At 37.3% G+C, this 14,842-nt stretch overlaps 1 protein-coding gene across 3 annotated transcripts in view; it reads left to right on the top strand.

Moving 5' to 3' along the window:
• CDIN1 (CDAN1 interacting nuclease 1) overlaps positions 1 to 14,842 on the top strand; it is a 211,143-nt gene that overhangs the window by 94,493 nt on the left and 101,808 nt on the right. For all 3 annotated transcript variants that reach the window (XM_045823786.1, XM_045823787.1, XM_045823788.1), the window contains 3 exons: positions 923 to 990; positions 12,262 to 12,327; positions 12,927 to 13,032. In XM_045823786.1, coding sequence (XP_045679742.1) covers positions 923 to 990; positions 12,262 to 12,327; positions 12,927 to 13,032 — 240 coding nt within the window. The remainder of the gene's footprint in view (positions 1 to 922; positions 991 to 12,261; positions 12,328 to 12,926; positions 13,033 to 14,842) is intronic.

Genomic DNA, 14,842 nt, shown 5'->3' on the forward strand with positions numbered 1-14,842 from the left:
TTTTACATAATTAAGTTTAATACGTTTTAGAAGTTGTATGGAGGTCATAAATACAGAATTGCACAGATCTTATCTGATCCTCTGCTTTGCCGCATGTTAACCGTATGACCTTGTGCAGATTCCTTCTAAGCCTCAGTTTCCTCATCTGTAAAATAAGAATGATGATAACTATAAGGATGAAATAACATATAGAGAGCACTTATCAGGGTGTCTGCCTCATAGTAACCACTCAAAAAATGTGTTAATGCCTGTGTGTATCTGTTTGTATGCATATTATAATATGGGTAGACTTGCACACTCATGAGAAGAAGACTTGAAACAGCCTATACACATACCCTAACCTACAGTCCTTTCAAAGAAGTCTTTCTTTCACATTATATGTAATTCTCAACAAGTCAGTTGTTTGGCTTCCCAAGTCACAGAAGACTGCCAACAGTAGGCTGGAAGTGATACAGGAACTGCTAAAGGCCAGCTCTGTGCAAGTATGAATTCCCAGAAGACTTACAGAACTCAGTAAGAATGGAAGCTCTTTTAGGGTAAAGGCTTTTTGGTATTTTTTGCTGCTCTTAGTAGGTGCTTAATAAATGTGCGCTAAATTGAATTGAGAGATATTTAATAGAGCATCAAGGATGTTTAAAATGTCTGTCGCTCTTTTCAAAACAAGATAAACTACATATACATACATTTACAAATCCTTGTTTGCCAAAATGCATGTAAACATTAGAGAAAACTTTCGTTGAATCATTTAAAGTGAAGGGGCTGTATAGAAATCTCACAGATATAGGCTAAAGTTGGAAATAGTTGCTATAATTACATCTTAGGTCCCTTTTCATCTCAAAGTATAGACCTGGTATTAGTGTTTTCCTAATAGCACCTTTTCATAGCTCTGTGTGTGTCACCGTCCTTAACAAACGCTCCACAGTGCTATCGGCTATGAGCACGAAGTCCAGCTGAGAGACTTGCTTCTAGAGAAAAACCTGTCCTTCCTAGGTAAGTATTGCTGACATCCTCTCTAGCTGGTCATATCTCCATTAATGCTTAAATATATAATTTTCAAAATCTCCCCCTTGCAGTTGTTGTGTACTAAAGGAAGAGTGAGCGGTGATTGATGCGCTACATGTTATCTTTTATTGATTTAGAACTGAGCAGGAACTCAGTTACCTAATTTCCTATATGTACAGCACATGCACAGGCTTGAAATTAATATTTTATAGAATAAGTGGCTGAAAAAATGCTTTAATATCTGTTATAATATTACTTTTGGTGTCATGAGATATTAACTATAATCTAGGCTTTATGAGAGAAAGAAGCAAAAGGAATTTTGTCTGTAAAATGCTTTATGTATTAAAAAGAAAAATAGTTGGAAAAATTCATGTTTGGTGGGTTTGTCTTGTGTATGGAATCAGGTAGTACTTTTACTTGAAAGCCAGATATCAAGCTTTTATTACTTTTATGTGAAACATTAGTTGTCATCATAGATTTAGTATGATTTTTAAAAATCTTACATGTATGCCTGTGTTTGTGTGCCAGCCTAGAATCTGTTTGCAGACCGTTATTTCTTTCACTATCTCTGATGCACTAGAAATTAAGCCCCAAAGGGCATACATGTGATAACTGATCACAGAAGCTGTAAAGCACTCTAGGATGAATTAATTCCTTTCTTCCATTTTAGAGGTGATAATTTATAAAGGCACAAATCATGTGCCTTTATATGCAAATCATGTTATTGTACACATCTGTTCTATGTAGATATTTGTCTGCTTACTGTGGCTTTTTTAGGTTAAAAAATAAAAGAATATTGGATTACATAATTTTCATTTGAAAATGGACAGAGAATTGGCCAAGGAAAGTCAAACGAATGGCTTTACCTCAACTCAGAGAAGGATGTTGACTGTAGTCCTGCAGGAAATCTGGTTTAAGTCTTAGTATTCAGCATTTTTATTAACAAACTAGAGAATTGAGTTGAATGTGTTACAAGGTTGTTGATAACTTGAAGGTGGGAGATATAAATATTCTCTAGCTAGGGTTAAAGAAAGTTGATAAATTAGCAAAGTGGCCTCAAATTACTGAATTAAATTTCATTATGTAAAAGCAGCAAGTTTTTTTCATAAAGAAGGCCAATTGAAATGTTCAGCCTATGGAAAGAGGGTAAATTAGATAGAAATTGCCTTTTAGAATTTAATCAAAAATAGAATGTATAATGGATTGGAACCAGTTGTAATAGATGACTCATGACGTGCCATGAGATGTTTTAGAACTATGGAGATCTTAGAGTGTTATGAAATATCTGGTCAAATTGATCACTCAGATGGAGGCCAGCATAGCACAGCATAGCCTAATCCATTTTATTGTTTTAAACTACCAACTAGGCAGTCATATTTTCAGGACTGGTTGGTGTTACTCTCTTGGCACCATCTGCATATGTGTAGTCAAGCCCTCAACACCATTTCTTTGCTTAGCCTAGCTTTTCTCTGGTTTCTTCTTGAGGATGGAAGACCAAGGGCTTACATGTGATCTAAGCTTAGTCCCAGGTTTTCTACTTCCTAGATGCTGGGAACTGAGTGTATTAAACTGGCTTGACCATGGCTGACAAAGGCAGTGCAGAAACATAGCCAGGGAGTCATTACCACTCACCTACGGTCCCATTACCACTCATGGGTTCCATCTATTCCTCTGCGTGCTATAGGATCTACAGGTAATTATTTTGTTGAAGCCTGCCCAAAGGTGATACTTAACTGACCTTTAAAGCATAAATGAATTGTAGGATGTTTTAGCTGACTCCATGTAACCTCAGTCCTGTTTTAAAGCATTTCCTCATCAGCGTACAACAAAATTGATAATTTAGTATATGCACTATAAGCATTTTAATGTAGTTCTGAATTAATACATGTTTACTTACGATTAAAACATCAAAAATCCAAAGTCTTGTGTGAAATATTGTTCTGAGGTTTTCCTTTTACCTTGGAAATACGCCTTCACAATGATTAATTAGATCGAAAGTACTGTGCCAGGTAAATTCAGATAGATCATCATTTTAAATATTGGTATATAAATAGACCACTAATGTGATCTTATGTTTTCTTTGTTTACATGTATACATCTTGAATTTTGTTGCAGAGACATTGCAAACATGTTTGTTTTACTTTGATTCCTTTATAAGGAAAAATACAATCTCTCTTTCGTCCCTTTCTCCCTTCCTCTCTGGACTTCTAATTTCAACTCATTTCAGAAGGCAAGGATTCTTATTGCTTATACCTAACCCTTCTTAAGAATTATGATGCCTTTGAAATTTTTTATCTCATTTAAAATTTTCTACCTATTGTGCTTGTATGTCATTCTATAAAATAAATATTTTATGTGACCTCTTTTATCAATGGAAAAGAAAAATAAACTAAACTACCTTTATCTTAACCCTAATAATTTCTTAAATTTCCTTGATTCATAACCAGGTACTAAGCAGTTGCTATGGCACAAGATTTAACCAGGCACTACTAGAAAGAACTGAAGCAGATCCCTTATCTTTGACAATGTGGATGCACTCATAGATTTATCCTCTTGTAAATCTATTCATTTTGTACATCTATAAGTAGGTATATTAAGAGAAGTCAAAGGTGAATAAATGACTTTAGGTTTTCCAACTGAAAATATATATTTTATTCCTATATTCATTCATTTATTCCAAAAATAAGGTATGGGATCAGGTACCATTTCAATGTAAAATAGGGAGCCGGGTACTACTGTAGACACTAGACATAAGTCACGAGAAGTCCTTGCATTTGAGGAGTTATGGTCTAGTAGGGAAACAGGCTACAAACAAGTGAATAGAGATAACTTCTAGCAATTTCTTAGAGTTCTTCTAATTCTTTTATTCATTATTTATACATTCTTGTGAACTAACTTTCATTTGCTGTGTTGCCCATATGCCAGACTATCTGAGTTAATGTGAAGATAGCAATAAACACTCGGTGCCCTCCAGGTGCTCATGGCCACGCCCCCTATTGCCACGCTCATCCCAGTGAGAACGCAGCTCCATCTCTAGTGCATCTTAGCAGGTGCTCGCTTGCCTGTCTTGATATTGAAAATAAATACATTCAAGGCTGTTACGCTATTTTTATTAAACATTTAAAAGAAAGGTACAGATTGTGCTAAAAATCAGTAGCTACCCTTTACATATGTAGAAAGTGCTGCTACTTTGTAAGTAAGGTACTTTTCCTGAAGTGGTGATAGAATTTTACTTATTCATCTGCTCCTTCTCACCAGAACCTTCCTGCCACCATGTGCTCCTAGGACGGCTAGTTGGGCTCATTGGCTTGACTGTGTTCCCACTAAGCCAACTAGCCACTCTTGTTGGTTCAGCAGGAAAATATATATCTTTTAAGTTCTTGCTATGGGCTGGCACCATTAGGGATTAAAAAGTAAAAGTTGAATCAAACATGGAGCCTTCTTGAAAATTTCCAGATAGGTACATATAAGCTCTTTCCGAGAATAGTTAACTTAGAATTAATATTTATTGACCAACATTTAAAATGTCAGAGTGAAGAACCTGCTGCCCTCTCCCAGGCATGGATGAGCAAAGAACCCCTTTTAAACAGTAAATGACCAATGAACATTGCGATCATTCTTATCCCCGCTGTTAAGGGGTTGTTCCATTTTTATATCAGTGAATTAGAAAATGTATTTTATCTACTGATGGAGCTGTTTCAATTTGCATCTCTCAAGTGATTAAGGAGACTCTGTTTTGTACATCCTTTCCCTCTCACTCCCCCTCCACCTTGGGGTTGTTGAGGAAGAGCCTTGGACAAAAGGCAAAGGAGGAAAGGTAAATAATGACAATGAGAAGACACCAAGACTGTTTGCAGTGTTAGGGAGAGCACGAAACTGTGTGTACCAAAGACTGCAGATAAACCATTCATCCTACATGGGTTGGCATTTCCCCAGGTCAGAGGACTTTCATTAGTGACGGCCACAACTGCTGTCTTGTTAACTTTGGCTTAATAAGGATGGCTCTGGACATACAGTCATACCTCAGTACTCGTAGACTTCAGAACTTGTCAAACCCAGTACTCAATGCATTTTGACAAGAAAAAAATGCTTCATCAGTTGGCATTTGCTTGCCACTCATCAGAATGAATTAACGACGAGTACTGAGATACCACTGTATTCTATTCCTTGCAGTGAATGTTGCCCTGTGAGTAGAAGCTAACAGTTATTTTGAGTGACACCTGAGAGGCATTTACTTTATCCCCACCTTACCTCCCATGTTTGGTCTTGTCTTATGACAAAGCAGCAGATTTTACATGGATGCTTTTCTAGCACTCATGTATGACTCTGTGGGCCTCCGAGAAGGTATACTCGGTGAGCCAAATAGGCTTGGTGAAGGATGTCCCTTACTGGAAGGAATTAGGATCTTTGTTACAGAGAGTTCATCTGTTCCTGCTGCTTTATTCCCCTCTTGAAGCAACAGTGCTCTGCTGGGGGAGTGATTATGATGTGACAAACAGGGGATTGTGGCTTCAGGTGAAGAATAGGCAGCAGGAACAGATGAGATTGAGAATGCTAAGACTGTGTTTGCATGCAGATGTTAGCAGTAGAAAACAAGAGACTAGAAATAAAACATGATTATATAGGCTAAAGGGAACAGCGATGGCTGGGCATTCACTTCGTAAGGCATTCACTTTGTGAATTCTGATCTATCTGAAGATTAAAAATCAGATGCAGTTTTCAGAGTAACAGGAATGTGATATGGGGGCCGGATGCAGGGAATTTAGGTCTTGTTCTTCCCTTCCTGAAGAAATGGTCATGATGAGGAACCATCTTTCTTTGCTCCCTTTATTAAATTCGCTTGTGTGTGCTTCTCCGTGGGACTGAGAGAAGAGACCTATGGACGTGCCGGAAGACGACCTGCTCTCCTCAACTCTGCAGGCAGGTTACCCTGTGCACTCGTTCTAGGAGCCTTCCTGCCCTGGGCCCACAGCTCTTTCCTCACCATTGCTCTGGTTAGGAAACTCATGTCTGCTGAGCATCTGCTTTCCTGGCTACTCATGATATATTAGGACTATTTTGGTAGTGACAGAAATCTAAACAAACTAGATTAGACACACACAAAAGGAGAATTTATTGGTTCAGCCATGTACCTAGGAAATCCAAGAGAGAGAATTTCACATTTGGTGTGTCTAGCATCCAGAAGACAAAGCAATGTCATCAATGTCTCCTCTTTTATCCCTTTCATGTTCTGATTTTTTCAGTGTTGGTTTCAATTCGCAGGCAATAAATATAATCCCTGGCCATTGCTAGCATGTTTACTCCTTAGAATTTGTAGCCCCAGAGAAAAATTGGTGAGTTTCTTCTGTCCCATTACAAGTCTCAGAAAGAGCTCCGATTAGCTAGTCTGTGTCATGTCCACCCCTGTAGCCAGTGCTTCAGGGTCACTATTGACCGTCCACCAAAGTCACATTGGGAGAGTGGGGTGGCAATGCCAGAAAAGATGGGATACAGGACAGAAAAATCAAATATCTCACTCATCGCACAGAACATTAGCTACAGGTTCAATCCTCTCCCTATAACCGATGTCACTGGGGACAAACCTGTTACTCTTGTCATCGGATTGGCTCCTTGGTTCTGTGTGTGTGTGTGTGTGTGTGTGTGTGCGCACGTGCGTGCATGTGCACACGTGTAGGGTCTTTTGTATGTCTCAGAACTGCCAGTGCTCCCCCTCCCCAGCCATTGAAATTAGTTCTGGGACAGATGGAGCTGGCCCTGCAGAAGGGTCTGACATCAGCGACCACAACTAATAGAACTGGGGCAGACAAAGGCTCACATTCAGCCATTGCTCAGAATTTTGGAGTTAAAGGGCTCCAGTGGCCATCCAGCCCCCTTGTTTTGTTTAGAGGAAACTGGCCCCAGGCTTTGCATCACAGCTAGTGCCCTCCCAACAACTTGCCCTGTTTCCTTTCCACTCTGCTGTGCTGATATATCCTTTCTTTTATGGCATCAGGTGAAGGAGTTGAGATGGATGTGGTGTTAAACATAGACAAGTTTTACTTTGGCTGTTGAAATTCAGGGCCTATGTCTTTATAGCCACCAGTCAGGGGATCAGCCTGCCCAGCCTTTCTTTGAATTGTCTCAGTTCTGTGACTTCCCATTTGTTTCCTATCTTTAGGGCACTTCAGTTTTCACTAGTATCTTCCCTGTCCCCTAAAGATATAAGCAAAGCACAAGGTTAGAGCAATCAGTTGAACTCCTATTAGTGTCCTTGATAAGAGGCTTTGGGGGAGAGGTTGAAATTAATGGCTGTAATGACATTTTGGATTCTCCAAAGATTTCATTTATCTGTGCTATTGGTCTCCCCATTAAATGCATATCTGTGTACTTTTGCACATGGTTTGCATATCATAGTAACATTTATTACCGAAACTTTGAAAACTTCTAAAATTGAGTAGAAATATTGTGAAACTTACTATTAAAGAATATAAAAATATGGAATACAAAGGATATACCACCAAGTGTTGAATGAGACAGTGTGTTGGGGGAAAAATAACAGAAAAAAAAACTGTTTGAGTAGAAAAGATATACTATAGTTTCCATTTGTATTGATTTACGTATCTTTTGCTCTTCCTCAATTTAGTAAAAATATTGTAGGTGTTAAATATATTATAGGTGTATAATGTATTAGGTTAAAATAGATCATAAATGTATTTTAACCTAATATTTAGAAACCTTTTGACAAATTCTTAGACAAAATACTATGCAAAAATGTTACTTTTTGTTTTCAGATGTTGCAAACTGGAATTTTATGTAATTTCTCTAAGATTAACTCTATTTCTAACATTTAAAACCTTTTAATAAAACAAACGAGAAAATTTCAAACTTTTTCTTGGTAGTCCTTGTGCCCTCCTGTGATTCTTAAGTGTATGTTAACTAGTTTCAGATGTGTTTTGTTCTCCGACTCAAAGTCAGCCTTTTATTTTTAAAAATGTAATTGTGTAATTAGCACTTAATTGCTTTGGATATTTTGGGTATTTAGAGGAGAGAGTAATTAAAAGGCCAGAGAAATTAAACTTTCATGGTGTTCTTTAAGTATATATAATTTCTTTTTTAAAATGTCCTCTAAAGGCAGGACTGGCAGCCAAAAAAATAAATGAAGACCTGGGGTATTTTAAAAAGTTTAACATCTGTTTTATCTGTGGATACCGTTGTATTGATTTTTTTCAATTCAGTTGGAAAAAAGAGCATCTAGAAGTCAAGAGACTGTGTAGTTTATCACTTCAGGCAGGCGTTATCTAAATAATAATATCCAGCAGATGGCCATCAACTCTCCTGTGCCTCAGGATCCTATAGGAAGAAAATAAGAATCTTTTCCTCACTTCATAAATGTTGCATATGATGAAATTTAAACATGTGCCATAATTGAGAGTGGTGAATGGTTGATTGGGACAAACCAGAACTTGGCAGTGTTGGCTTGCCGTTATGTTTCACTGTTGTGGAGGCCTAGGTCTCGGTGGGTCACTCCACTTCTGTCAGACAGTTTTACCTTGTGTAAATTGGAGTGTCAGGCCCGTAATCTCTAAAACTTCACAAGCTCAGAAATGCTTTTTCATAAGGCTCATATTAACTAAAAATCCTATGTTTTGTGGATCTGGAAGCTAACAAGGCTGCTTTTTAAGTGAAAACATTCTTATGTTAATTCTGATAATGAACACTTGAACTATGACATTAATAAGCTTAGTAGTTATGAGATATATCGGGTATTTTTATTTTGAAAGATTTTATTTATTTATTTTCAGACACAGGGGAAAGGAGGGAGAAAGAGAGGAAGAGAAAACATCAATGTGTGGTTGCCTCTCACACACCCTCTACTGGGGACCTGGCTGCAACCCAGGCATGTGCCCTGAGTGGAAATCGAACTAGCAACCCTTCAGTTTGCAGGCTAGCACTCAATTCACTGAGCCACATTAGCCAGGGTTATTGGGTGTTTTTAATATGCATCTTAAACCAAGAAGAGTTTTATTTCAAATTTGATTTTTTCACTGAATAAGAAAGGTATACAGGATTGAGAGATTGATTTCATGTTGATCCCCAACCACTTTGGGGAGTTATGCTAATAATGCTAAAAACATTGCCATTATTCTCCCTCCCTTTCTAACTAATACAGTTTTTACTTCTTTAAAACTTGATCATTTTTTTTTCTTAAAGAAAACAACATGTTACTTAAACATCCAGTTTTTCACTTGGGAAATTCAAAGAATCATAAGTCACCACCTGGCTGAAATATGTGCAAAGAACTGCTACAAGAACCTGGATGAAATGTATGATTGTCAAGGAAAATATAAATTGTAAAACTAACCATAGAAGAGATAAAAATCTAAAGAAATCAGTAGCCATAGAAGCAATAGCAGAAGCAACCAAAGGGCTGCTCGCCACAGTAGCACCAAGCCCAGACTGCTATTTGTGAGGAATTCTGCCCACACTTTAAGGAATGGATACACCCGGTGTTATGCAAATAAATACTACTGATAAAGATAACAGTAGGGAAACTTCCCATGAGTGTGAAAGAAAGGAGTGAAGCTTCTTTCTTTATGATCAAGATGAACCTCAGCAGACAACTGGGACCAAAGATGAAAGAGATCAGTGAGAGTTACCAAATAAAACCTTGAACTCTGGGTGGGATTTGTTGTCTCTGCTTGGTTGGTTCATGGGCAGTTAAATCAGAAAATTATGAAGTCCGTCTAGATAGGCTTTGAAGAAGACAAATATTCTTTAAAATATTCAGTTAAAATACAAGTTGCACTTGTATTTTATTCAGTTATCCATTTTGACCATTAAATATGTGCAAAGCATGTGTTGGTGGTGAAAACTGGGACAGTGGATAAGGTCTGAAAGCCTCCTGTGTGGGAGACAAGGGAGTGAACAGAGAATGAAGCTGAAGAGCAGGGGCTGATGACTGAGTCATAAGCTCTGAGTAAGAGTTGGAACCCTGACCCACTGAATGGTCAACCACATTTTAAATCCATACCCAATGTTTTGGATAATGATCCTAATAGTAAGGAATCTTTGAAGGTCTAGGGGTCAGGAAATCAGGCCAAATGGATGGTGCTGACCTTAAAAATCTCCTAGTGGGATCAGTGATACAAACTTCTCTTGGGGCCTAGACCGGGTGAACAAGACCCTTAGTTCATAAATGCTGCTCCTTATTCTCACACTGTCATTTCCTCTGAACTTTGCCAAGTTGTTCTCTTCTCCTTTCTTAGGAAATCTAGGATAAAAGAAACATGAAGCCTGAAATGGTGCATAAGGCAGTGGGAGTTCAGTAAATAATGGAGAAGATAGCCAATACATAACACAGTATTTCCAATATTTGGAATAACATACAGATCTATCTATCTATCTATCTATCTATCTATCTATCTATCTATCTATCTATCTAGATAATATCACTCGTGGTGACAGGCTTTTAGAAGCCATCCTTTGGGTAAAATTACTATTGGATCAACTTCATACTGAGAGGGAGGAAAATAAGGTCAGGGTAGGGAAGAAAGTTTGGGCTTTTTATTTTTATGTTAAGTAAGTCATGAATTTAAATTGTAGGTGTTGTGCTGGGAACTTTGGTGCAGTGAACAGGAGTGCACCGTCTGCCTTTTAAAGGGATGTTAGCATGTGCATTTGGACTGCTTGGTGACCTTTGAAGTTTTGTTGTGAGCTGCTGTCAGAAACATAATCATTTTTCTTTCTGAAATAGATTTTAACATCTGCAAAGGTTGATCAAGCTATGATAGTTTTAATAAAATATTAATCTCTTTTTTTACTGTCAACCCAGCTTTTAAAACTGTTCACCGGCTGCCTGAAACGTCAGCCCAGGGCACTTGAGTTGATTATAGTAAATGCCTTTTCCGTTCAACACGCTTGTGGTCAGAGCACATTTAGAGGATAAAATTCTTCCAGTCTCTTTCGTCTGCAGTTCAGTTTTCCAAATTCTCTTGCTTTTAAAGTAAGATTACTTTAATATTTTGTTTTCTTACTTCAATAGTTCACTTAAAATTTTTTATAGTTCAAGGATGGGAGATTGTTCTGAGTTCTGGCATCAGCCTTCAAAATCTGGATAGTTGAAGGATATCAACTTTTAATAAAATTTAACTTAAATATCTCCTTTAAATGTGTCTTGTCATTAAAAGGTTATTTACATTGAAAATGCTGACCTTTCAAGATGTACACAAGAGCGTTCTCAAACAGAGTTTCTGAACATTGGCCATGAAACCACCGTCTTGGGCTGACAAATGGATTGGAAATAAGCTACCCAACACTGGGAATGGGCCATTAATTTTAATCAAAGGTGATGCAGGAAGGCGAATGGGATGCATGACAATGTCAACAGCCCAGTAGGTGTTAAGAGACCACACAGCCTTCCTTGTTACTTGGTTGGGCCATTAGTTGAGGTTGGGTGAAGACAGAAAGCCATGTCTGGAATTGAATGACCAGGTCACTCCAAAATCTAATGGAGAACTCCTCATTTCAGAAATCACATTGTAATGCCATTAGAAGTCAAGGACAGCATTTAGAAAATATCAGAGGAATTTTTTTTTAAACCAAGAACATAGCTAGTTTTTTTCCAACTTTGTAAAGCTCTCTGTTTTCCCGTGTCTTTTCCTTCTGAATGGGTCATTGATATTTACACAGGATCAAGAAATCAAACAGACCTAGAAAAAAAATCGCAAACCCTGTTTGCTTTTCAGAATTAGATATTGTTAGTTGTAAAACACTGGGAAATGCCAGAAACAATAGCATACCAGCCGACCTAAGCAGGATAATTAATTCTCTGTGGTGATCTCTTTGTCCTTGGCCCTCTCTTGTGTGTAAGTCTAGTTGTATTGATAGCAACTAAACTTTGCTTTAATGAAAGTATTTGTTTTATAATTGTAAAGGATACTGTGCATGTACTGTACTGTAAATTGTCAATATTGGCTGATAACATTAGTGATATTCATGGTAATGAAGCCTTTTCTTTTCATCAGTAAGTATATTTCATTATTTTGAGTATTTTCAATTATAAAAAGGTAGCATATGACAACTTGAATTGGTAAAGGTAAAGACATAAAAATGCAGAAGGGACAAAAAGGCATTCTTATTATATCAATGTTTCAGGTTTGTTAAGAAAGATATATATAACTGCATTAGTCATTTGTATACATTTTTAAGAAAGAAAAGTAATTATACTGCTGTCTCATTAATGAAATAATGTCACAAGTAATAGTATTTGTTCTTCTTTAGATGAAGATCAGCTCCGTGCAAAGGGTTATGACAAAACACCAGACTTTATTTTACAAGTACCCATTGGTAAGTTCTTCAACTCTGTCATGTATTTGTTTATAGACAAAAGGGATGTGTTTTATCCATTGTTTTCTAATTTTTTTCTTTTACTAGCCAATGTTACCAGAGTAGATCAGCTTTGTAATATTGTATCTAAATGGTTGAAATCATTGGAAAAATCATTTTTAAATAGCAGAAAATAATAGGTTCAGAAGAAATCTATCCCTTAAAATCATTTACGTATACTTGAAAAATAAGCATGTCTTCTAAAGGCATTTGGGTTGCTGTTTCAAGTTATTTCTCTAAATATTAAATTTTTAAAATACGGTTCTGTTGAAAAGCCAGGGTCACTTTTGTTTGCTTTCACATTACTTGTCAACTCATATAGTCTCAGAATAAGAGAGGGACTTTTGAAGATGATGATGAAAATAAAAGGGTTGTGATTGTGGCATAAATGTTCCTTGTAGCAAACATATACCATGTGTTGTTCTATAATTACTTCCATAGATGACGGGGAGGGCTAAGCCTCTGCTCAGTAATGTAAAGCACAGAGAGGCCTGTACAGAGTGCAGAATGTTCAATCTTCCCTTCCCTTTGCTCCATATTAGTAATGCTTTGTCCCTCAGCTGTAGAAGGGCACATAATTCACTGGATTGAAAGCAAAGCCTCATTTGGTGATGAATGTAGCCACCACGCCTACCTGCATGACCAGTTCTGGAGCTACTGGAATAGGTAAGGTCCCATTATTTTTCTCTTAAGATAAACGATACTCAGCTGAAATCTCATTAGAAAAAATATTTTGTTTAGCTGGTAAAAATGCTAGTAGCCTTTGTTTCTAGTAAATACAGAGAGTTGATTAATGTATTCATTTCAGATAATTTAAACTTCTCTGCTTTCATAATGTTGCTTCATTTTTTTAAAACTAAGAATCTTTGCGTTAGGTCAAAATTAGTACATATGCCATTTTCCATTTTATAGTGATAATCTTGGTGTTACTCAGAATATGAATAATAAGGGGTGATGCATACTGTGATATTGATACTGACTTCTCTCCTTTTGATATGGAATTTATGCACACTGTCAGACCTCAAACAGTGTCTTATCCTCAGCTCTCTGAGGAGAATATCCAAATGACACAGGGTGAGCAAAAGTAGGTTTACAGTCGTGAGTATGCGAAACACAGAGATGATTCTTTTCTTTTTTTTTTTTTTTGATGTGGGATGTTTATTTTAAAAATTAAAACATTCATCTAAGGAATATTTTTTATTCTTTTATTATGTATTTATTAATTAGTTGTTATTTTTACTCACCTACTTTTGCCCACCTCTGTATAAAAGATCCAAACAAATTACCTTCCAACAGTAGAAAACAGTCTACCTACCAACTTCACAGTCAACATGCCTTACGGCACAGAAATCCAGGCAATTACGAAGTGTGGCCCTGGCCAGGTGGCTCAGTTGGTTGGAGTGTTGTCACATGCACCAAAAGGTTGTAGGTTTGATCCCCAGTCATAGTACATACCTAGGTTGCAGGCTCTTACCTGGTCAGAACAAGGATGAAAGACAACCTAGCAGTGTTTCTCTCTCATATTGATGTTTCTCTCTATCTCTCTCCCTTCCTCTCTCTCTGAAATTAATGCATATCCTTGGGTGAGGATTAAAAAAGAAAAAGAAAAATATGGTATTAAAGGAGGAGACCATATTAATGCCATATTACTGAGCATCCGCAGTGCACCTGGACCTGCACACTACCTCAGCTAGTTCTCACAAGGAGGTTACTTTAATCCCCCCTTTACAGAAAACTAACCTAATACTCAAAGAGTGAGATTAATATGTCATACAACTGGTCATCGCAGGCCTGTATTTTTCCTTCTCACTTGCTAGCCTGAGCTATTTCCAGCACAGCTCTCTTTTCCTTTACAATACAACTGTTGAAACTTTGGCTTTTCATATTATTGAAATCTTTAGTTTTCACCCTTCAAACAAAAGGTGGGTCAACAGGTAACCTTCCTAGATGAACTGTGTTCCTTGGCCACTGGCCAACAGTAAGAATACAATAGTATGGTAACACATTGGCCAAGATTATTAAGAAATGAGACAGTAGCATCTGTGGACAATAGTCTTATACTGGACTGGGGGGTGGCGAGGACAGTAACAGACTACAGAACTTGGCATTGCATTGTGACCCAGCCTTACAAAAGGCCAGCAGACCTTGCCCACAGCAGCTGCGCTGAACTAAGCCCACTTTTGCCATGGTAACAATGATCATGACAAAATGCTGAATGTAATGGCTTTCTTGATTTTCTTGTGTAATTGTGCGTAGCATCCGAGCTTTACTTTACAGGGATGGAGGAGGAAAGTGCAAAATGTTTTAGAAATCATTGCTGCTTCAGCGTTTCCTGTCTTTTATTCAGCCATTATTCAAATTAGCAGTAATGTGGCAAATTGAATTTTCGATTTTTAGCAATTTTATGAGTTTGAAATAGTAAAGAAAGCATCATTTTTGATAGTATAGGAAAAGCAATGATATGAAAATCAAATTG

Source organism: Phyllostomus hastatus, unplaced genomic scaffold, assembly GCF_019186645.2.
Source record: "Phyllostomus hastatus isolate PE091 unplaced genomic scaffold, TTU_PhHast_1.1 phas_scaffold_501, whole genome shotgun sequence".
Taxonomy (NCBI): Eukaryota; Metazoa; Chordata; class Mammalia; order Chiroptera; family Phyllostomidae; genus Phyllostomus; species Phyllostomus hastatus.